Source organism: Cyanistes caeruleus, unplaced genomic scaffold (genome assembly GCF_971803275.1).
Source record: "Cyanistes caeruleus unplaced genomic scaffold, bCyaCae1.hap1.1 HAP1_SUPER_30, whole genome shotgun sequence".
Classification (NCBI taxonomy): Eukaryota; Metazoa; Chordata; class Aves; order Passeriformes; family Paridae; genus Cyanistes; species Cyanistes caeruleus.
Genome location: NW_028256295.1, coordinates 81,277 through 105,462, shown reverse-complemented (window position 1 = coordinate 105,462; position 24,186 = coordinate 81,277). Strand labels below are relative to the sequence as shown.

Here is a 24,186-nt window from a genome sequence, read left to right as displayed (position 1 = left end):
CACCGTGATTTTGGGGGACAGTGCAGGGGGAAAGGGAGAAAGCATGGGCTTCCCTCACCCATGGGTGGGTTTTTCCCCAGAATGCAGGAGTTGGGCCTTCCTCAAGCTCCTGACAGACATAAGATTTTTTTACCATTTTTCTTGTTTCCCCTTTTTGTCTGTGACCTATTTTCATTAATTTGTTGTTTGTTTTTCTAAAGGAAGCGTTCCAGGTGGGGTCCAGTCTGGATCAGGAAGTGCTTGGGACCAGCTGTGCCGTGGATGGGCCGTGCCCTTGGAGAAGACTGAGGACATGGTTTGGGACCAGCTTTTCTTGTGGCAGCGGATGGTGTGAGGTGGGTCCTCATCTCCTTGGCATGGCTGGGACAAGAGCTTTTGGGAGATGGCAGCGGGCACAGGAGCATCCCGCTCTGGGCAGCTGCTGAGGGGCTGGATCTGCCGTGGCTGGCTGCAGGCTGGGCACATGTCCTGCCCTCCTGCTCTGCTCCCCAAGGCAGCAGTGATGGGCAGCTTTGGGCCCAGCTCTGAGCACGGCCAGCATGGCCTGGGCACCGCGGCTGGCTGGGACAAGGGGACAGGAGCCTTCAGCTGACGGGCGGTTTCTGCTTTCTCTCCTTGCAGCCGGGCTCTGCGGATGCTGAGGCTGCTCTGGGCTCTGCCAGGGCTCTGCTGGGCTCAGCACCGGGCAGGGATCAGCCAAAGAAGAAACGCTGTGACCTGCAGCAGAGACTTGAGCATTTTGGCAATGCAGCTCAAGTCTGCAGAGTGTCCACCTCCAAGGGAAAACATGACACCCCCCAAAAATTAAACTTGTTTCATGACTTCTGAAATGAAATCCATCTGGGATGACCCCAAATGACATTTTTCATCTTGCTCAAGCTGTAGCTCAGCCCTTCTCTGCACAGTTCTGTCCCCACACCTGCCTTTTACTTCACAACTGCTCCCTCCTTTCCCCCAGTGAGTTCCCAGCCCATCACAGTCTCCATCACACTGCAGCCTTCCTTGATGCCCCTCTCCATGAGGAAGGCCAAGCCCCAGTCTCAGGGACTGGTGGGGGTTAGGTGTCTTTCTTTTTTATTTCTGGCTTGCCCATAGGATTTTTACCCATTAGTTTGGGGTAAAACCTAACTGTGGGTACTTGGTGGGTGCTTGAAAAAAGACAAAGAGTTTGGCCGGGACCAAGGAGGGAAGGGGGCAGGAAAAAAAGGAGGGTGGCAACAGTTTGGTGGGCTTTCTTCAGTTTTGGAGAAGGACACTTCGGGCGCAGAGTTGTTGTGGTGGGGAGAAGGGAATTTCACCATCACCCAGACGGAGCTGCTGCTGCTTCTCCTCCTCCCCTCTTTGTTGGTGGCCTCGCACCCCCTGTCCTGCCGGGACGTGTGGCAGTGCCAGGCACCGCCGTGGAGCTGCTGATCCACCTCAGCCACCGGCCCAGGATCTCAGCTCATCCCTGCTGTTCCAGCTGAGTGTTCCTCAGAGCCCTGCAGGAGCACCGGGACTGCCCGCCCGAGGGGGTTTGTGAAACAAAGCCTCTCCTCCATCCCGTCTCAGCCGAGAAAGCTGTCACGGGGCCCCTGGTTCTGTTTTCTTGCTAATGCTGTAGTTATTGTTGTTTGTTTGCCTGGTTATAAATTCTAATAAAGAGCTGTTATTCCTATCCTCAGATCTCTGCTTGAAAGCCCCTTGATTTCAGAATTATAATAATTCAGAGGGAGGGGGGTCTACATTTTCATTCCAGGGGAGGCCCCTGCCCTTTCTAGCAGACACCTGTCTTCCAAAACAAAGACAGATGGGGAGTTTCTCCATCCTCCTTACCCTTGTGGGGCCAGCAGTGCTCTTGGTTCCTCATGCTCTTTTTGTGGGGCCTTTTGTGTCTGTGCCCCTCCAACTTAGGGGGACAGGGGATATTTGCTGCCCCCTTTCTGCTTCTGGGAAGCCTGTGCGGGCTCTTTGTCCCTCTCTGATTTGGGGGTTGCCAGTGTTGTCACCATCCTGGCATCCCCCGGCTGCTCTTTGTCCTTTTCCAGGCCAGGGGTGTTCTCTGTCCCCTTGTAATTTGTGGGGCTGGCACAGGCACAATTCCCCTCCTCTTTGGAGGGGCTGGCAGTCTCCTCTTCCCCCTCTGACTTGGGGTATGCTCTGGGCTACATCCATCTCTTAGTTTGGGGGGGGCAGGTATTTATCTCCCTTCAGTTTGGGGGGCCCGGTGATAGTCTCCATCCTCCTCCAGTTTTGAGGGGCCTGGGAGTAGTCTCTGTCTCCCACCGATTTGGGGGGACTGGTGCAGGCTCCACCCCCCTCTGATTTTGAGGGACAACCTGGAGGAAAGGCACCAAAAGCTTGACAAAGGCTGAAGGGAACGCTCTGATTACCCCTTTTGCTAAGAGGTTCCCTTAGCTGAAGTTGCTAACCAGGACAAAACTTCCAGGCCCGCAGTGGGTTTTGGGTTGTTTTATTTCCTGGGCCCTCAGTCCTGCGTAGGACACGGGAACTGGGTGCTGCAGAGGCTGCGCCAAGGCATCAGAAATGCCCGCCCAACACCCAAGGGTGGTAGAAGATCTGCTCCAGCACCGGCCGGTCCATGGGGTGCTTGGACAAACACCAGCGGATCAGATGTTGGCACTCTGGGGAGAGAAGGCAGAAAGCGGCGCTCACTTGCAGAAGGCTCCTGCCCAGCTGCTCCCGGCGCCTGCAGAAGCCGGGCCACGCTGCGTGTGCTGGGAGCTGCCCTTGGCGGGAGAGCGGCACGGCAGGACAAGCGTCCCCTCCTTCAGCCAAGCGTGCCACACCCAGCCTGCCACGGGCCACCTGCTGCAGCCGGCCCTTGAGGGCACATGGACGTCCCACGCAGCTGCGGGAGGGCCGGGCTGGGCTGCGCGGTGCCACCTGCCAAAGCCTGCCTGCTTCAGGCCGCGTACCAACCTGGAGAGACCTCCTGCGGGAAGAAGAGCTGCCCCAACACGGTGTCACGCTCGTTCTCGAAGGGCAGGAACCCGCACACCATCTCCAACAGCAGCACGCCCAGGGACCAGATGGTCGCCCCATCGCCGTGGTAGCAGCGCAGGCCGATCCACTCGGGCGGGCAGTACGTGCGTGTTCCTAGGGGAGACGGGCGGCGCTGCTCAGGCGCAGGCTGCTGCCTTCCAGAGCCTGGTGCCAGCCTCCTGCCAGAGGCAGGGGCTGCAGCCGTGGCCACAACTTCCCCCCAAGGCCTGCCCGCCTCCCCCTGACAATGGGCCAAAGCCAAGGAACCATTCTGCAAGGCTGAGAACGCCAGCGGAGCAGCCCAAGGCCTTGCGGGCCTGCCAAGCCGAGGAGCCGGGGCCCGGCTTTTGCAGCCCCTTTCTGTCGGCAGGGCCGGCAGCCGGCTCCTGGGGCACAGCACCTGCCCCGTGCCCCAGGGCAGCCGGCAGCCGGCTGAATGCCGCACCCCGCGGCCCAGGAGGGAATGGGGCTGTGCAGTGCCTGGCACTGGGAGCAGGGCCCGCGCTCTGGGCTCACCGGCAAACTCTGTGAAGGCCCACTCCTGCAAGAAGATGCCGCAACCGAAGTCCATCAGCTTCATCTCACCAGTCTCCAGGTTGACGAGGAGGTTCTCTGGCTTGATGTCCCAGTGCAGGACGCCGCAGGCGGTGCAGTGCCACATGGCCTCCAGCACCTGCCAGAAAAGCCAGCGTGCCGCCTCCTCGCTCAGGAACTCTTGCTCCAGCAGGACGTGCAAGAGATCCCAAGATTGCTCCTGATGCTCCATCACCAGCACGAAGCTGTCGGGCACCTGGAACCAGTCAAGGAGCTGGATGATTCTGCGGCAGCCAAAGCCCACCTTCTCCATCAGCACGATCTCTGTTGGAACACAGGTGCCGTTGGGCTGTGAGGAGAAGACAGTGCCTCCATCACAGGGCCTGATGCTGCCAGGAACCCCGCAAGTGTCCGCATGTGCAGCAGCCCCAGCCAGCGCCAGCCACCTTGCTCTGACCTGCTTCTAGGCTGCTTTCAGAGGCCCTGGCCTGGCCTATGAATGCCCCTCCAGAGCCCCATGGCAGTCTCAGACAGCTCCTCAGGTCTCACCTGCCGGTACAGAAGCCTTGTTGGTATTTGGTGGCTCAATGGGAGCAGCATCCTGGAGAAAGAGGAAACTCCCTGGTCCCTCAGGAATTGTCTCCTCCACCAGGCACAGGCTGTTGCCAGCTGGCACATCCAGCACCGTCACCTGGGAGCTGTGGTCCGGCAGCTGCTGGCTCCAGGACACTTGCTGCTCCTCCACCTGCTCCTGAGACGGCTCCCCTGGATCGGGCTGGGCTTCCACTTGGACCTGTGGGCTTTCCCTGGCCATGTCAGTGCTCAGGGATGCACCCATGTTGTTGAAGTCCAAGGGTCCAAGGAAGCTGGGAGACCTGTCCCTAGGCTCTGCACCTTCTGCAGGCTGACAGGTCTGGCTGAGCCTCTCCGAGCAATGGAGGCTGTCAGAGATAGCGGAGGCTCCTGGCACCATGGACGTTCTCTGACCACCTGAGCTCCTTGCATGGATGGCGGGTCTTCTCTGCTGTGCCATCCTTGCAAGGCTTGAGGCTCTCCCAAGGATGGCCAGTCTTGCTGAGAGCAGCCTCCTGAAGGGATGGTGGCTTCTGGAGAAGCTGGGCGAGCCACAGCAGGGCACGTGGCCTCACCTCATCAGCTTCTCCAGTTCTTTCCACAACACCAGCCACATCCCAAAGAAGAGCGGCACAGATGTCCCATTGCGTGCCCAGTGCCGGATCATCACTTCCTGCAGCTCTTGGGCCACTGCCATGCAGGGACCGCAGCTGCTGGAGCTCTCCAGAGGGGTTGCGGGAGCACCTGGCCCCTGGCGAGGGGTGGCCCGAGGCCTGGAGAACCTGGGAGCTGCAGGGGCTGCTCGGTTCCTCCATGGGCCTCTGGGCCTAACCCTGGGGCGCTTCCTCGTCTGCCGCCTCCGTGGTTGCCAGTGGCCACCGGCCCAGCAGACAGCCACAGCGGCCAGCAGCAGGACAAGGGCAGGCATCAGGACACCACCGTCACCCATGGCTACGCCACGTCCCATGGCGACTGCACTGGCAGCTGCGGGGGCTGGCCCGGTTTATATAGGGCTGGCGTGGTGATGTCACAGTGCTGTGGCCAGGACAGCTGTGTGACATCACGGCCCTGCATCACACCAGACCTCAACCCATTTGTGACATCACGGCCCTGCATCACCCCAGCGCTCAGCCCCTTTGTGACATCACGGCCCCACCCAATTCAGGGATCACAGCCCTGGCTCATCCCTGAACATGAACATGGCCTGGAAAAGCCTGGAAATCAGAACCGGAGCTCAGCCCCTTGCAATGAATCCTTCCCTGGAGCAAGTGGCAGCACATCAGGAAGAGTGCCGCTGCCACCTGTGTCAAGCCCTGGCTCCCAGGATGCTGCAGCGGCACCAACTTCAAACAACCACTACTCTGTGCCAGAGAAGATCCCCAAGAGACAAAGGGAGGAGAAGTTCCTCTGTCTCTGGGGAGCTCTCCTGAAATGGCTGGCGAGGACTGCAAGAGTTTTCTCATAGCAGCTCACCAACTTCTGCAGAGCCTCCGCTCTATAAATCCGGATATTCCAAAGAGCGCTCATGGTTGTCCCACTGCTCTGGTTTCGACTGCCATGGGGTTCCTCTCTTCCCAAGAGCTGGCACGTGCTGGGTTTGGATTCAAGATGGGAATGCTGTGATTCAGTCTGGGGTGGTTTGGTTTCTGCTGAGCAGGGCTTGCCCTCTTCAAGGACTTTGTAGTGTCCTTGGTACAATGCGTGTTTTCCTCTGGGAAGGGAGGGGTGAGTGTTGAAGACAGAGGCTATAAATGCATTAGAAAACCTGCACTGTGTCTGTGTCCATGTTTGTCAGGGGACCATACACATCCTGGAAGGGGATGATGTAATTTCTATTTTTTAATTTTTTTTTTATTAATGGATTTAACAAGTCAATTTTTATTGTGCCTCACATTTTTGGCCACCTTCGTCTCCAGCTGACCTTTCAGTGCACCAAATTTCTTGCTGCAGTGGCAAGAAGCATCTCTGTACTGTTCTCCTGACCTTCATTCCTTGTCCTCTACCCATCCCATCCCACCCCAGGGAGCAGGGACCGTCCTGGGGCAGATCCAGGAGGATATCCAGAACCATCCTGACCAGGGATGGGTGCCAAGGAGATCCAGGAGGGTTCAGTGTCCAGCTCTAAGTCCTGGGACACCCTGCGCCGTGCTCCCAACAGCCCCGATTTTCAGGAAGGAGCCACAGCAGCCTCCCTGCCATCGATGGATTTTCTTCCAGGAATTCGCTGTGGAGCTTGTTTCTGTTTTCCTGCTCTTTCTGACCTCCTGTCAACATGGCATGGAGCTGGAAGAGGTGGAGAGGAGAAACGTCGGTAATGGGAAGACAGAGGGAAATTGCTGGGGAAAAGGGAGACACACACCCCTAACGGTGGCTGCAGAAAGCTCCACACGCTCCAGCCTGCCCCAAAACCAGGGAAGCCCTGGCTAAAATCCAAGGAAAACACTGCTGAGGATCCAAGGAATCCGAGCCATGATCTGTGTGGAGAGTGTCCCTGACAGGAGGAACGTGAATGGAACCGAGCGAGGCTGGGGCAGGAGGGTCAGGACGAGCAGAGAAGGGGGGCCCATCAACATCCTAATTTACTGCTCCAGAGAAAGAAAAATTCCCAGCTTTAATTCTAAGGAGGATAATTTAATATCTCCTTGGCATCTGTAGATCTATGACCTGAATCCAGTCATGAGTTTCCTTCAGGTCTCCACCCTCGGGACCAGTTAAACAGATAGTGGGGTTAAACTCTTTCCCACTTGTTAAATCTGGATCTGCCCATTCCATGAGAGACTTTTAATTGTGTCCCTCAGAGAATCCTTCTGGAGCAGAAATCCCAGTGTGAAATGAACGGGGACAGGGAGTGTTGGGTGAAGAACAGACTAATGTGATAAGGGAATGTGCCTCGCTGGGGATCCAAGCCAGCCGAATTTCACCCAGAAAAAAAAGAGGCATTAAGTTCAAGCCTTGGGAAGCATTTGATTAAGTTGTGGCAAAGAGAAAGGGATTATGGCAGTTAATATGTTAATCGACTCACCCCTTATAAGGTTATGTTTCTAGAATGTTCCTGGTTCTCTCCCCTGATTGGTTGTTATTTGTTGCAGTATTTTGCATATTTCTAACCCCAGTCTGTGGTTGGACCCATGCCCTCAGACTCTGCCCTCAGGCCTACCCTGTATATTTAGTAGTATATTTAGTAGTCCTGGTCTTTGCAGTTTGTCCCTATACTGCGCACGGTTTATGGGCGTTGTCCTTATTTTATTTCTCATTAAAGTGTTAATTTTAGGTGGACACAAACTCCATCATACTATTTCATTTTATTTGCACCTCAATTCCCTGAAGTCAGATATCCCTAAAGTTTTAAAGGTACTGGTTTTCAATGGGATAGGATCCATTTAATTCCCAGAAAGAGGCACAGAATTAGATTTGAATCCAAGTTTGGATTCAGCATGGGAATGTAGTGGACAGCACACCGATGGTTTCCATGTTGCTGAGCAGGGCTTGTCCTGTCCATGGACTTTGCAATCCCCAACTGGACAATCCATGTCCCATGCTCAGCCAGCAAGGAGGTGACACCATCACCGTTCCCCTCCTCATCCCCGTGTCCTATTTAGACAAGAATCTTCCTTCTCCTCTGCTCCAGAGGGTGCTCGAGTGCCCACAGGGAGCCCCTTCCTCGCTCCCATGGAACTGGTGAGGGCTGGGGTGACGCAGGGCCGTGATGTCACAAAGGGGCTGAGCTCTGGTGTGATGCAGGGCCGTGATGTCACACAGCTGTCCTGGCCACAGCACTGTGACATCACCACGCCAGCCCTATATAAACCAGGTCAGCCCCCGCAGCTGCCAGTGCAGTCGCCATGGGACGTGCCGTAGCCATGGGTGACGGTGGCGTCCTGATGGCTGCCCTTGTCCTGCTGCTGGCCGCTGTGGCTGTCTGCTGGGCCGGTGGCCACTGGAAACCATGGAGGCGGCAGACGAGGAAGCGCCCCAGGGTTAGGCCCAGAGGCCCATGGAGGAACCAAGCAGCCCCTGCGGCTCCCAGGTTCTCCAGGCCTCGGGCCACCCCTCGCCGGCGGCCAGGTGCTCCCGCAAGCCCTCTGGAGAGCTCCAGCAGCTGCGGTCCCTGCATGGCAGTGGCCCAAGAGCTGCAGGAAGTGATGATCCGGCACTGGGCACACAATGGGACATCTGTGCCGCTCTACTTTGGGATGTGGCTGGCGTTGTGGAAAGAACTGGAGAAGCTGATGAGGTGAGGCCACCTGCCCTGCTGTGGCTCTCCCAGCTTCTCCAGAAGCCGCCATCCCTTCAGGAGGCTGCTCCCAGCAAGATTGGACATCGGTGGGAGAGCCTCAAGCCTTGCAAGGATGGCTCACCAGAGAAAACCCGCCATCCGTGCAAGAAGCTCAGACTGTCAGGGAACGTCCATGGTGCCAGGAGCCTCCACTATCTCTGACAGCCTCCATCGCTCGGAGAGGCTCAGCCAGACCTGTCAGCCTGCAGAAGGTGCAGAGCCCAGGGACAGGTCTCCCAGCTCCCTTGGACCTTGACAACATGGGTGTGACCCTGACCACTGACATGGCCAGGGAAAGCCCCCAGGTCCAAGTGGAAGCCCAGCCCGATCCAGGGGAGCCGTCTCAGGAGCAGGGGGAGGAGCAGCAAGTGTCCTGGAGCCAGCAGCTGCCGGACCACAGCTCCCAGGTGACGGTGCTGGACGTGCCAGCTGGCAACAGCCCGTGCCTGGTGGAGGAGACAATTCCTGAGGGACCAGGGAGTTTCCTCCATCTCCAGGAAGCTGCTCCCATACAGCCACCAAATACCAACAAGGCTTCTGTACCAGCAGGTGAGACCTGAGGAGCTGACTGAGGCTGCCATGGGGCTCTGGAGGGGCATTCGTAGGCCAGGCCAGGGCTTCTGAGAGCAGCCTAGAAGCAGGTCAGAGCAAGGTGGCCGGCGCTGGCTGGGGCTGCTGCACATGCGGACACTTGGGGGGTTCCTGGCAGCATCAGGTCCTGTGATGGAGGCATTGTCTTCTCCTCACAGCCCAATGGCACCTGTGTTCCACTGGAGATCCTGCTGATGGAAAAGGTGGGCTTTGGCTGCCGCAGAATCATCCAGCTCCTTGACTGGTTCCAGCTGCCTGACAGCTTCGTGCTGGTGATGGAGCATCCGGAGCAATCTTGGGATCTCTTGCACGTCCTGCAGGAGCAAGAGTTCCTGAGCGAGGAGGTGGCACGCTGGCTTTTCTGGCAGGTGCTGGAGGCCGTGTGGCACTGCACCGCCTGCAGTGTCCTGCACCGGGACATCAAGCCAGAGAACCTCCTCATCAACCCGGAGACTGGTGAGATGAAGCTGATGGACTTCGGTTGCGGCACCTTCCTCCAGGAGCGGGCCTGCACACAGTTTGCCGTTGAGCCCAGATCGCAGGCCCTGCTCCCAGTGCCAGGCACTGCACAGCCCCATTCCCTCCTGGGCCACAGGGTGCGGCATTCAGCCGGCTGTTGGAGATGGTGTGCGGGTTCCTGCCCTTCGAGAACGAGCGTGACACCGTGTTGGGGCAGCTCTTCTTCCCGCAGGAGGTCTCTCCAGGTTGGTACGCGGCCTGAAGCAGGCAGGCTTTGGCAGGTGGCACCGCGCAGCCCAGCCCGGCCCTCCCGCAGCTGCGCGGGACGTCCATGTGCCCTCAAGGGCCGGCTGCAGCAGGTGGCCCGTGGCAGGCTGGGTGTGGCACGCTTGGCTGAAGGAGGGGACGCTTGTCCTGCCGTGCCGCTCTCCCGCCAAGGGCAGCTCCCAGCACACGCAGCGTGGCCCGGCTTCTGCAGGCGCCGGGAGCAGCTGGGCAGGAGCCTTCTGCAAGTGAGCGCCGCTTTCTGCCTTCTCTCCCCAGAGTGCCAACATCTGATCCGCTGCTGTTTGTCCAAGCACCCCATGGACCGGCCGGTGCTGGAGCAGATCTTCTACCACCCTTGGGTGTTGGGTGGCCATTTCTGATGCCTTGGCGCAGCCTCTGCAGCACCCAGTTCCCGTGTCCCACGCAGGACTGAGGGCCCAGGAAATAAAACAACCCAAAACCCACTGCGGGCCTGGAACTTTTGTCCTGGTTAGCAACTTCAGCTAAGGGAACCTCTTAGCAAAAGGGGTAATCAGAGCGTTCCCCTCAGACTTTGTCAAGCTTTTGGTGCCTTTCCTCCAGGTTGTCCCTCAAAATCAGAGGGGGGTGGAGCCTGCACCAGTCCCCCCAAACCGGTGGGAGACAGAGACTTCTCCTAGGCCCCTCAAAACTGGAGGAGGATGGAGACGATCCCCGGGCCCCCCAAACTGAAGGGAGATAAATACCTGGCAACCCAAAATAAGTGATGGATGTAGCCCAGAGCATCCCCCAAGTCAGAGGGGGAAGAGGAGACTGCCAGCCCCCCCAAAGAGGAGGGGAATTGTGCCTGTGCCAGCCCCACAAATTGCAAGAGGACAGAGAACACCCCTGGCCTGGCAAAGGACAAAGAGCAGACGGGGGCTGCCGGGAAGGTGACAACACTGGCACCCCCCAAATCAGAGAGGGACTAAGAGCCCGCACAGGCTTCCCAGAAGCAGAAAGGGGGCAGCAAATATCCCCTGTCCCCCTAAGTCAGAGGGGCACAGACACAAAAGGCCCCACAAAAAGAGCATGAGGAACCAAGAGCACTGCTGGCCCCACAAGGGTAAGGAGGATGGAGAAACTCCCCATCTGTCTTTGTTTTGGAGGACAGGTGTCTGCTAGGGAGGGCAGGGGCCTCCCCTGGAATGAAAACGTAGACCCCCTCCCTCTGAATTATTATAATTCTGAAATCAAGGGGCTTTCAGGCAGAGATCTGAGGATAGGAATAACAGTTCTTTATTAGTATTTATAACCAGGCAAACAAACAACAATAACTTCAGCATTAACAGGAAAACAGAACCAGGGGCCCCGTGACAGCTTTCTCGGCTGAGACGAGAAGGGATGGAGGAGAGGCTTTGTTTCACAAACCCCCTCGGGCGGGCAGTCCCGGTGCTCCTGCAGGGCTCTGAGGAACACTCAGCTGGAACAGCAGGGATGAGCTGAGATCCTGGGCCGGTGGCTGAGGTGGATCAGCAGCTCCACGGCGGTGCCTGGCACTGCCACACGTCCCGGCAGGACAGGGGGTGCGAGGCCACCAACAAAGAGGGGAGAAGGAGAAGCAGCAGCAGCTCCGTGTGAGTGATGGCGAAATTCCCTTCTCCCCACCGCAGCAGCTCTGCACCCAACGTGTCCTTCTCCGAAGCTGAAGAAAGCCCCCCAAACTGTCCCCGCTCTCGTCTTTTCCTGCCCCCCTTCCCTCCCTGGGCCCGGCCAAGCTCTTTGTCTTTTGTCAATCACCCAGCAATTACCCACAGTTAGGCTGTCCCCACAACTAATGGGTAAAAATTCCACAGGCAATCCGGAATTAAAAAAAAAAAAGACACCTAACCACAAACACCTGCCCCTGGCAATGACCTGAGATGGGATTGAATGTAACAAAAGGGCCATGGCCAGACCCTCATGTTCTTTGATCCCACATCATGTCATTGCCATAGGCAGGAAAAGGTACAGGTGTCTCCCCAGCATGGATCACAGGGAACATGGATCACCAGGTCTCTGCCAAACTTGAATTTTCCAAGGGGGGATGAAGCTGGAGCAGTGCACAAAGCTCTTCCTGTACTTTGGGGCATTTGCAGAGCTTCCCTTACTGGTGCTGCCGTTGGTGTTGGGTCAAGCTAGATCTCCAGGTGAAGCTCTTCCCACACAGGGGACACTCGTAGGGTGTCTCCCCAGTGTGGAGGCGTTTGTGGGTGTTGAGGCTGGAGCTGCGGCTGAAGCTCTTCCCACATTCCCCACACTCGTAGGGCCTCTCCCCAGTGTGGATGCGCCGGTGGGTGATGAGGTGGGAGTTGTGCTTGAAGCCCTTCCTGCAGTCGGGGCAGCGGAAGGGCTTCTCATCCGTGTGAATCCGCTGGTGCTCGAGGAGATGGGAGCTGGTCTGAAACCTCTTCCCACACTCGGGACACTCATAGGGCCTCTCCCCAGTGTGGATCATCTGGTGGATGGTCAGCTGGGACCTCCGGCTGAAGGTCATCCCACATTTCTCACACTCATAGGGCTGTTCCCCGGTGTGGATCCTCTGGTGGCAGATCAGGCTGGAGTTCCGGCTGAAGCTCTTCCCACATTCCCCACACTCATAGGGCCTCTCCCCAGTGTGGATGCGCCGGTGGGTGATGAGGGTGTAGTTCTGCTTGAAGCCCTCCCCACAGTCAGGGCAGCAGAAGGGCCTCTCATCTCTGTGAATCCGCTGGTGCCTGAGGAGAGTGGAGCTCCTCTGAAACCTCTTCCCACACTCAGGACACTTGTAGGGCCTCTCCCCAGTGTGGATGCGCTGGTGGATGATGAGTTGGGAGCTCCAGCTGAAGCCCTTCCCACATTCCTCACACTCATAGGCCCATTCCCCAGTGTGGATCATCTGGTGACAGATCAGGCTGTTGCTCTGGCTGAAGCTCTTCCCACACTCCAAGCACTTGTAGGGCTTCTCCCCATCCTGAAGCTGCTCATGGACCACCAGCTCAGAGCCCCGGCTGGATCTCCGGCCGCCTTCCCGGCACAGGGTGGGTCTTTCCTCCTCAGAGCACCCTAGGCAGCGTTTGGAGCCCCTCCTCCTGCGGGATCTCTGGGGATTTTCCTCCCCATTGGATTCCTGTGCCGTGGAGCTGCTCAGAACGGCCTCTTCCATGAGCTTCTCCTGTGGGGATTTGTCCTCCCTGGTCTCCATCCTCAGCTCCTTGTCTGGGGGAGGAAGGACAAGGAGAGGATGGGATTTGCCTCCGTGCCAGAGGGAAGGGGAAGGAGATCCCCCCAGTGCGTCCCCGGCAGGACGGCGTCGGCAGCAGGGTTGTCCTGCAGCCGGGGGCCAGGCTGGGCTGGGAGATGGAGCAGGAGAGAGGGGGAAAGGGGCACTGACTTCCTCCTCACCTGCCTGCGTGTCCTGGGGCATCTTCCTCTTCCTCACAGCCTCCTTCTCCATCCAGCCAAGGTTTGGGAATGGGAAATCCTGGTTTGAGGAAATACAAGGGATGAGGACATTGAGTTTGCAGGTCCCTCTGTTCAAGCTCATCTCTAGAAGTCACCGGACATCTGGGGTCCATAAAACCTCCAAAAAACACCAAGATTCAGCTCTGAAAATGCCTCCCAGGAGTTCCCCATCTCTAGTCTCCCCTGTCTTCAAGGAGAGAAGGTTCAAGGGTTCCCGCCTGTCCCAGCTGCTGGGAGTCACGCTTGTACTGGGGACAACCTGTCTGCTCAGTCCCTACCATCCCCAGGTTGCTGGGAGTGCCAGGAATCCAAAAAGTTCCCCCTGTTTCCATTTCCCCACTTAGGGATGGTGAGACCCCCCAATGTCCCCCCAAGTAGGATTTTCCACTCAGCTTTGGAGTTCCACATTCTCCAAACATTCCCCCCCCGCAAAATAAACCCAACCCAGGGACCCCCCCAGGATATCCGGGCAAAGCTCCCACTCCCCCATCACCTGTGGGATGGTGGGTGATGATCCCACAGGAGGGGGCTATGAATTCAAGGAGTGCTCAACCTTGTGGTTCCTTCTCCTTTCCCTGATCCTCCTTTGTCCCTCCTCTTTCTCCCTCTCCTCCCCTTCCATCCTTCCTCCTCCTCTTCCTCCCTAACCCCACCTCCTTCTCCTACTTCCATCCCTTCTCTCTCTCCTTCTTCCATCCCTCCTCCTCCTCCCCCAGGAGCAGCGACACCCTCGGTGCCCCGTTCCCAAACCCCTCACAGCCCACGGCAGGAGCGGGGATGGAGCCGGGACAGGTCGGGATGGGCAGCGCAGGGCTCTCCGCTGCTCCCACCCGCTGGGGACGGGGGGAACCCGGCCCGGGGAAAAGGAGAGGGAAACTGGGAAAATTGGGGGCTGCAGATCCAACCTGGGGCTGGCTGGGGACCCTGGCTGGGGACTGCCAGCCCTTGGGGCTCCTCTGGGGAGATGTGGGAGGGGGGAACACAGAGAGGGCTGGGGGATCCCAGGAGTGGCAGCACTGGCAGGGACTGGTTTGGACTGGGATCATCCTGGCAGTGGCTGAGATTGCACTGGCTGTGTACTGACATCATACTGGGATCATACTGGGATGATACTGGCAGTCAGTAGGAGCCTCCAGGGGGCAATTGAGACCAGGTTGTCAGGAACTGGGAATATGCCCTGCACTCCCCAGAACCCCGGGATCGCCCCCCATATGTCCCATGTGTCCCCCAGACCCTTCAGGATCCCCGACTGCCCCCTCAGCGCCCGTTCGAGGCCCCCCAAAGCGTCCCTGGATCCCTGAATGCTCCCGACCCCACAGATTCCCCTTCCAGCCACTGCTGGGAATTCATCTCCCATCATCCCACAACACAGTTCCGCGCCCAAACCTCCTGCCGTGCCCCGCGCCCTAAAGAGCCCGGTCACAGCTCCCCAGGTTCCCCCCAAGTGCTCCCGAGCCGTGTACATTCGCCCAGAGCACCTGCAGCTCGGACGCAGAAGTGTTCTCCAAGCGCTTCCCCACACCGCCGAACGCGCCTTCCGAGCCACTTCCGGGACTACAGTCCCATCATGCTCCGCGGCGCCCACAGAGCGCTATTCCAGCCGGGACTTCGTCTCCCGTCATGCCCCGCGCCTTACCGGAACCTATTGGCGCTGAGCCTCCAACTCCCGTGATGCTCCGCGGCCCGATTAAGCCTCATTATACCGGCGCCTACAACTCCCATCATCCCCCGCGACCCAGAGATTCCCCGTTACAGCCCCCCAAGTGCCCGCCCGGACCCCGAAGGGCCCCCAGATTCCCCTCCCTGACCTCCAAGTGAACCCCTGGACCCCCAAGTGCTCCCCCGAACCCCGAATTGTCTCACAGAATCCCTAAATGCCGCTCCAAGTGCCCTCCCGGCTCCCCATGTGTCCTCCAGACCCCCAGGTTGTCTCTAAATTCCCTCCCCAGACCCAAAACTGCCCCAAATGTTCCTCAAAAAAGTCCCCATGGACCCCAAAGTGGTCCCTTTTACCCTGTCTGAGAAAATGATAAAAATGATGATCAAAGGACTAAAAATAGGAATAATTAGCATAAAGAGGGAGAAATAGTGGTCAATTAATTAATGAACGGAAATGTGCTACTTTGAACCAAGGACCGATAATGTTTTTAGTTGCTAAAAATGTAACAATTCTTTTATATAAATATAAAAATTAGGTTATAAAAATACAGAATAATAGTATTATAAAAATAAAATTTTATTTTTATTAATTAATTAGGTTTTAATTATAAAGAAAAATTATAAAGAGAAATGTTCTCAATGTTTTGGGATGTCAGTCCCAGGTGGGCGATGTCAGACATGCTGAGGCTCAGGGTGAGGAGCAGGTTGTCCAAACAGGGGCAGCTCACAAGGGGCTCATTCTTCTCTGTGACCAGACCTCCTCAGGAGACATTCAGCATCAGGATTGTAAAGAGTAAATCGTTACCCCCTGATCAGTACACAAAGATGTTTTACAGTTTGAACAGTAGAATGTTGTCACCGTAAGGTGCCTTCTTTGTTAATATAGCTCATGTTGTGTCATGTTTGGTAAATACCAATGTTGTTGTAACAGCCTTCTTTTTAAAATACTGTTATAAATGAAATTAGAATTTTGACAACTAGGTCCCTTGGGTTAATGGCAGTTTAATTAAAAATGAATACAATTTACTAAATTGAATAGTAATGTGGTATAAAAGAATACAGTTTAGTAAAATACTACAGTCTAATAAAAATTAAAATGTATATATATAATCTGCTAGTAATTAAGTATGATTAAAGCATAAGCAAAACTGACCAGGGTACAGAGGCTTCCCACCCTGCCTCACGTTCAAAACAAAGCACTTCAAGCTAAACTTATATACTGTATCCTTATACATATTCCTTAATGTTTCCTCTAAGTTCCCTCCTATTTCAAGTTTTTCTGACTTTACATCACTTTTCTTCACGGCACATGCCTCACTTGTTGTTAGGGGGTCTTCAGTCTTCTTTTGGTGGTCTTTTGGTGAAGGCTTCTCTTCTTCCTTGTTGTCCTTTGGATAACCTTACAGGTTTCTGCATACATACTGAGCATTGTGTTATGTAAGTCTATTAATTAGCCTTATGTTTACTAATCTTTAGGCCCAATGCCTAAATTTGTTCTAATTTTGGTCCATCTCAAGGCAATTTTGGTCTTGAGACACCATTTATCTTCTAAACTACGTCCTGAACCTTAATTTTGACATGTAACATCTGCAAAGGGGTACATCTGCTTTGTAACACTGATTCTTGATTGTTTCTAATAAGAACTTTAATAACAGTTACAATTTAGTTAGCACGAACCAATTCCATTTATTACAACTGCAAATACCCCTTATATCCCTTTTTATTGGTTTCCATGCTAACGGCCTTGCTTTCTTCCTTGCTATGGATAAACTTGTATTTTCTCAATTTCTTCTTTTGCTAACTCAATTGTTTGGCCTGCAGATCAGCTGCTAAGCCCATCCACATTCAGCTCTTAGTCTTCAGAGGGAAACTTTGAGCACAGTGAGAATCTCGCAGTGTGCAGGAGGGTCCCTGTGTGCCAGCTGCAGCTGGGGCCTCAGCCATCTCCTCTCTCAACAGGTTCCCCTCTGCAGCTTCACAGGAAAGGCCAACACCTCCCTCAGGGACACTGCACCACACATTTCACATCTCCATGCCCATACGTGATGTCCCTGTCACAGCTGCATTACCAGCTTGCTGCTGTGCAGATGCTGCCACCACCCAAAGCAAGGCCCTGTGTCCCTGAAGGGACCCGCCCTGCTCTGTGGCCTGGACTGAAGGTGGGTCCCTCCTGCCAGGGCAGGGCCCAGCACAGCTCTTCTGTTCCAATAAAGAGATGGAGCTCTCACCCCAGTGTCCGGCTGGTACCACCAGCAAAGCCCACACAGCACCAGCCCTGGCTGAGCTCCATGTCCAGGAGCAGGCAGGGCTGACCCTGGTGTGGGCAGGCAGGAGCCAGACAGGGGCTGCTGTGACCAGAGGCAGGGCCCCGAGGGGCTGGGGGAGTCTGTGTTGAGCGTCCCTGGGCTGAGGGCACATTTCCTTCAGTGGCATCACCTGGGCCTGGACCTCCTCCAGTGCCATGCCCAGGAAAAGAGGCAACCATCAAGAGCATCTCCTGGGACAGCGCCTGACCAGCAATGTCAGCAGGCAAAACCAAGGTTTTGTTTAGCAATGACTCTTTGATGAAGTCAAAGATTCACAGTCAGAGCAGTCCTCTAGTACAGATGGGAGTACACTTGGGGCAGACATCTAAGGCCATGAGGTCACAGAAGGCTCTGGGGCGACAGCAGGCTGAGGTGACAGCAGGCTCTGAGGTCACAGAGGTCCCAGAGCCCCGTGGTTGCCCAGCACCATAAGGACCGAGCAGTCAGTCCTTGACCACGACTGTTGTGGCAGCAGCGGCGGCGGCAGCAGCGGTGCTGACATTGGGACAGCGGTGTCAGGACAGTGGTGGCAGCAAGAGCTGCAGGACTGGCAGTGGGCAAGGCACCATGGCCTTTGCTCTGCGCCTCCTCCTCCTGCTCCTCCTGGCAGTGGCACTGCCTGACAGGGCTGCCCAGGCTGCTCCGTGGCGAGCAGGGCGAGCAGGTGAGCCAGCAGCCTGGCTTCCCTTTCCCGGGACAGTGCTCCCTTCTCCCTGGGAAGTGTTGGGGATGGTTTTCCCCAGGGCTTTAGGGAGGATTTTCTCTGTGGGAGGGACAGAGGCCTCAGGGGCCCTGGGCTGGTCCCACTGCCCTTCCAGGGATGTTGCACAGGGCCTGCAAAGAGGGTGGAGAGTGACCAGAGCCAGCCCAGAGCTCCCCAGGCCTCTCTGCACCTTTGGCCATGTCCATTGACATCTGGCTCCCACAGCCTTCCCCGACCCCTTTGCAGTGCCCTGTTCCCTAAGGCAGAAGGGGGTCCCAGCACACCATGGAATGGTTCTGATCTGTGCTCCCTTCCAGATGAGGGTGGTAGGAAGGCTTCTCAGGCAGCTTGGCTTCATGAAGATTTTCTTCCTCTGGAGCCCCATGCAGGTACGTTCTCACTGTCCCAACAAGGAATAATCACTGACACCCTGGCAGGATCCAGGTGACAGAAGCTGCTGTGGCTGTTGAGTTACAGGTGTGTCTGCAGCGAGGACATTTCAAGCTCCTTTTCTGGTTGCTGCACGCAAGCCCAGCTCCCATCACAGGGGTGAGTGGTGTGTCCCTGCTGATCCCACAGGCTGAGCCCTGGTTCTGTGGGATCCATTCATCTGAAATGGTAATACTTTCTGTTAAGGTTCTCCTATAGGGAGGAACAAACCTACAGGAGACAAGAGGCTGAGTGAACTGGAGAGACGCCGTGGTGGGTCCATGTCCCTCAGCCTCCTCCTGAGACTCAGCAGCTGGGGGCTTTCTCTGCACATCTGGACACGCCGTGCCTGGCACAGCAGGAAGGGATCCATGGCAGCCTTGCTGCCCTGCTGCTGCTTTCACAGCCTGCAGGGCTGTTTCCCAGCCTGGCCTGGCTGCAGCTTCTCCCCAGCCTCTGCAGGAAGGCATTTGGCATCAGCTGACAGGGAGCCCAAACTGCAGCATGGGCCATGAACACCCTGAAATCCCCTGCAATTTCCCAGTCTTGTGGTAGATGTGGCTGGCCTGGCTCCAAAGTTTGGATGCCTTCCTGAAACTTATCCATATCTTTGACAACTATTGCCTCCTGAAGATGCCACCTTCATGTTGGGGAACAAACAGCCCCACCTGATGCATGTATCCCTCTTCCTTTCTCCAGAGACGGAAGGAGAGGCTGCGCTGAAGGCAGCGTTTCCCGGAGGAAGCAGTGGCTCATGGGCAGCCTCTGCTGCAGGAAGGGAGGCCATGCCAGGCACAGTCCCAGTCCCAGGAGGTAATTGCTGTGCCTCTGGGCCTGAGCCCTTCTGAGGCTTGAGCTGCCATCTCTGCTGCTTGGCAGTGCAGGCACAGCCCGGACAAGACCAGCACAGCCCAGTGGAATTATCCCCAGCAGGCTCAGGGCACTTGGCTACTGAGCAGTCCTGCTGGGGTCCCTCCATGGGAGACAGGTCCCAAAACCTGGCAGCAGCTGCAAAGGGGTGCCCATGGTGGGGAATAGGCAGAGGGGGAGGGCAAGGCTCCACTGTATCCTGAAAGAGCCTGGCCCAGTCCCTATGGGATGGGAGAGCTGTCCCAGCAGAACGTGGGCAGGAGGGAGGGAGGGCCTGAGGGACAGTTGTGGCACTGCCTGCTGTAGTTCTTCCCCATTGCTTTTACAATTCTTTCAGCTGTGGCAGAGAGAGGGCCCCAGTGGGGCCTGGGCTGCTCCAGCCACCTCTCCCAGGGATGCTGCACAGGGCCTGCAAAGAGGGTGGAGAGTGACCAGGAGCCAGCCCAGAGCCCCCAGGCCCCTCTGCAGCTGTGGCCATGTCCACTGACATCTGGCACCCACAGCCTTAGCACGGCTCCTTTGCACTGCCCCGTTCCCTAAGGTAGAAGGGGATCTTGGAACACCATGGAAACTGTTCTGATCTGTGCTCCCTTCTAGATTTGGAACTCAACCTCAATTATTTGGAAGTGCTACTGAATGATACTTTGAATATCTTGGAGAATGCTGGAGGCAAGTTCTTCTATTCCCTTTACTGACAGAACACAAAATGACAAGGTGGCAAGAGCTCACTCATATGCCATATCTCTTAAAATAATCTCAGGCTTGTTGGGTTCTAGAAACCTCGCCCTGCTCCCTTCTGGAGCCCTGAGGGATCCCACAGGTCACTACCAGTGGGAAGAAGGAGCATTTAGCTGTCAGTCTTCTTCCCGTGTGCAATGCCAGTGTCTCCTTCCATGTGCTCTGTGCAGCCACGGAGAAGAGCAGAGAGGGAAGGGGCCGGGCCCAGGGCTGTGTCCCGGGGCTGTGCCTTGCATGGCTCCTTTGCCAGCCCCAGGGAGCCTGAGGGTCTCCTACAGAGCCACGAGAGCTGTTCTGTCCTACCTCTTTTTTCAGCCAAGCCTCTTGCTGAAGGTGATCTGGCTTCCCAACCCACACCCAGGACTGAGGCTCTGGAAGATGGTGAGGGTAGGTGAAGGCCTTTCCCCCTGGGAGAGCTGCCAGCTCAGAGCCCAAGGCTTGGCCAGGAGAGCATCGCTGCAGGTGCCAGGACAGAGCCATGCACATGTGTGCCCTCACCCTGCGTGGTCCTCTCACCACTCCTGAGGCTCAGTGCTGCCTGTTCAGATCAGAAGAGATGACAGAAGCTTCTGTGGCTGTTGAGTTACAGGTGTGTCTGCAGGGAGGACTCTCCCAGCTCCTGGGTTGGTTGCTGCACACAAGCCTGGCTCCCATCACAGGGGTGAGTGGTGTGTCCCTGCTGACCCCACAGGCTGAGCATTGGCATTCTGGGATCCATTCCTGGGAAATGGAATTATTTTGCTCTAAGGTCCTCCAAGAGGAAATACCAAAGCTACAGGAGTTATGAAACCCCATGAGCCATCCAAACCCATGAGGCAAATGCTGAAGAAAATTCTGCAGGAAGGACAAGGTGGGTCCATGTCCCTCAGCCTTCTCCTGAGACTCAGCAGCTGGGGACTTTCTCTGCACATCTGGACACGCAGTGCCCAACACAGCAGGAAGGGATCCATGTCAGCCTCACTGCCCCACTGCTGCTTTCAAGCCCTGCAGGGCTGTTTCCCAGCCTGGCCTGGCTGCAGCTTCTCCCCAGCCTCTGCAGGAAGGCATTTGGTATCAGCTGACAGGGAGTCCAAACTGCACCATGGGCCATGCACAGCCTGAGATCTTGTAGAATTCTCTGGTCTCCGGGTAGATCAGAAATGGCAGCTGTTTGGAGAAAGGAGGGCCCTGGCCAATCCCAAAAGTTGATATGATATCCTGGTCTTTAACCAAGTCTTTGAGAAGCATTGCCTCCTGAAGATGCCACCTCCCCAGTGGGGAATGCTGCCATCTGATCCAGCTGTCCCTTTCTGCAGAAGTGGATGGAGAGGCTGTGCTGAAGGCAGCGTTTCCCAGAGGAAGCAGTGGCTCATGGACAGCCTCTGCTGCAGGAAGGGAAGCCATGCCAGGCACAGTCCCAGGAGGTAATTGCTGTGCCTCTGGGCCTGAGCCCTGCTGAGGCTTGAGCTGTACATCTCTGCTACTGGGGAGTGCCCGCCCTTCAGGGATGTTGCACAGGGCATGGAAAGAGTGTTGAGAGTGACCAGGAGCCAGCCCAGAGCATTTCAGGCCCCTCTACAGCTTCCTCCATGTCCACTGACATCTGGCTCCCATGGTCTTACCCAACCCCCTGGCAGTGCCCAGTTCCCTAAGGCAGAAGGGCGATCCCAGCACACCATGGAATGGTTCTGATCTGTTCCCTTCCAGATGAGGTTCCCAGGAAGGATTCTCCATTAGATTGGCTGGATAAAGTTTTGAAGCCCTTGGAGCCTCCTGCAGTTATGTTCTCAGTGTCCCATCGAGGAATAATCATTGACAACCTGGTAGGAACCAGGTGACAGAAGCTTCTGTGGCTGTTGAGTTACAGGTGTGTCTGCAGGGAGGACTTTCCCAGATCCTTTGCTGATCACTGCCCGCAAGCCCGGCTCCCATCGCAGGGGTGAGTGGTGTGTCCCTGCCGTACCCACAGGCTGAGCATTGCTTTTCTGGGATCCATTCCTGGCAAATGGAACTATTTTTTGTTAAGGTCCTCCGAGAGGGAAGAACAGAGCCACAGGACAGAAAGAACCACTTGAGTCACACCATATCCTGAAAGAAATAGAGAAGGAACTGCTCACAGGGCGTGGTGGGTACATTTCCCTCAGCCTTTCCTGAGACTCTGCAGTCAGGGGCTTTCTCTGGACATGCCATGCCCTGCACCATGGGAAGGGATCCATGGCAGCCTCACTGCCCTGCTGCTGCTTTCAAGCCCTGCAGGGCTGTTTCCCAGCCTGGCCTGGATGCAGTTTCTGCCCAGCCTCTGCAGGAAGGCATTTGGCATCAGCAGACAGGCTGCCCAAACTGCACCATGGCCCATGCACACCTTGAGATCCTCTGCAACTTCCTGGTCTCTGAGCAGATCAGGAGAGGTGGTGGTTTGGACAAGAGAGAGCCTGGGCCTTTTCCTGATCCTCTTCCATGTCTTTGACAAGCACTGCCTCCTGAAGAGGCCACTTCCCTGCTATGTAATGGTTCCATCTGATCCAGCTGTGCCTCTTCCTTTCTCAAGGGATGGACAGAGAGGCTCTATGGAAGGCGGCATTTCCTGAAGGAAGGGAGGCAATTGCAGGCACGGGCCCAGGCACAGGAGGTAATTGCTGTGCTGGGCTCAGCCCTCGGTGGGGCTGTGTGCCAGCAGCTCTTCCCACAGGGCCTCTCCTTGCAGAGCCTGGCAGCAGCCAAAGCTGGAGGTGCCTCGGCTTCCAGGCCTCTGGAGCTCATTCCCAGCCCCTGGGAAATGGGACTCGTGCACCAGTGTCCATCCCACTGCAGCTGCTCCCAGAGCCGGCCCTAAGCATCCAGAGGCCCAAGGCACAGGAGCAGCCCTGAGCAGGAGCCCTGCCACGAGCCCAGGGCCACAGCCAGCCCTGGCTCCCAACTTGGCAGGGGCTGCACTGGCCCCTGACAGGGCCTGGCTCTGTCCCCTTGGGCTGGGGGAGCTGTCACAGAGCAGGGAGGGTCAGGGGTGGCAGTGGCTGCTCAGGGATGGGTTTGGACCGTGTCCCTGGAAGGAGCCACTGCCCAAGCAGCTGTGCTGTCCCTGGGTTCTCCTCTCAGCTTTCTGGGTTTTATTGGGTGGCACAGCCTGTGCCAAGGGCTGGCAAGGTGCCTGCAGGCCCCAGCTCTGAGGGAAACAGGGAATATCCTGGACATACCCACCGTGCTGCCAGCTCAGCAATGGATCACAGCACAGGCCTCACGCTGCCCATTGCTCCTGCAGATGCAGCCGGAACAACACGTGTTCCCAATTTCCAGAAGGGCATCAGAAGAGGTTTCTGTCAGGGAACACGCTGTTGGCTGGAATTAATGGCAGGCCTGCTTTGTTTGGTGCATTTCTTCGTTTTATGCGGTGTTGGAATCTGGTATGTCTGGAAGACAAAACGGTGAGTGTTTTGTTCATTTTTCCCTCAAACAGCTTCTTTTGAAAGTTATTGTAGAATAGAAACATTCCCAGTGAAGCTGCTGTGGACTTGTGGCTAGTCCTTGGTTGCCCAAATAACTCTGCCAAGAGTTCTGCTGCTGCCCAGACCTTTCATTGGCCTCTTAATTGCTGGGCCTTGTCCTGGGGAGCCCGCTGGGGCTGCAGCCAGTGCTGGCTGCCACTGAGGCTGCCTGGCCAAGAGCAGCCCCAGGAGCAGCGGGCAGAGGCAAAGCAAGGTGGGCAGGAGAAAGAGCAGGGACGAGATTGCCCTTGACAGGCAGAGGTGCTCTGGGGCCTGCTCCTGGCCAGGGACCCTGCCCAGAGCCATCCCCTGCTCTCCAGGGCCTTGAGGGGCAGCTGTCCAGCTGGGCCAAGCTGTGCCAGCAGCTCCAGCCGTGCTGGGGAGCCTTGGCAGCTCTGGGCCCTGCTGTGCAGGAGGGTCCCTGTGTGCCAGCGGCAGCTGGGGGCCTCAGCCACTTTCTTTCTCTACAGGAGCGCCTCTGCACCTCCAGATGTCCGGCCAAACAGCTCAGTGTTGTGAAAAATGAAGTTCACGTATTTTTCTTATAGAATTTAAAGGTTTAATAAAAAGATGATTCGGAGCTAAAAATAAAGTACATAGATACAGCCAGGTGTCTCTGCATTCAGCCAAGAGAGCACACCAGACTAACAAAGGATTGTCCCTTAAAAACAGAATCCTACTACATATCCATAAATTCTCATGCATATTCATACATTCTTCTTAGGATCTTTGGTGTTCTTCTGTTTAGTTTTCTCTTGCCCCCTTCCCAATAGATCAATCTTCTTGGCGCCAACGAGATTTACATTTCCTGATAACAGAAATGCAATAAATTCCTCCCCCAGAGTTCTGGTCACTGCTGTCTTCATCTGGATAAGACAGTTTCTGAATGTAGGG

General features: G+C 56.3%; 1 protein-coding gene across 1 annotated transcript; it reads left to right on the top strand.

The window, feature by feature from the left end:
- The first annotated feature begins 7,761 nt into the window (after positions 1-7,761).
- LOC147645210 (serine/threonine-protein kinase pim-1-like) lies at positions 7,762-14,427 on the top strand. The gene is made up of 3 exons (XM_086874747.1): positions 7,762-7,770; positions 9,118-9,476; positions 14,358-14,427. The coding sequence occupies exons 1-3, from the start codon at positions 7,762-7,764 to the stop codon at positions 14,425-14,427; spliced, it is 438 nt and encodes a 145-aa protein (XP_086730873.1).
- Positions 14,428-24,186: the final 9,759 nt, after the last annotated feature.

Excerpts from the sequence above, each read along its gene's own strand:
- LOC147645210 (XM_086874747.1), top strand. Across the intron at positions 9,477-14,357 it reads CAGGAGCGGGCCTGCACACA|ACCCTTCAGGATCCCCGACT; the intron begins GTTTGCCGTTGA and ends TGTGTCCCCCAG.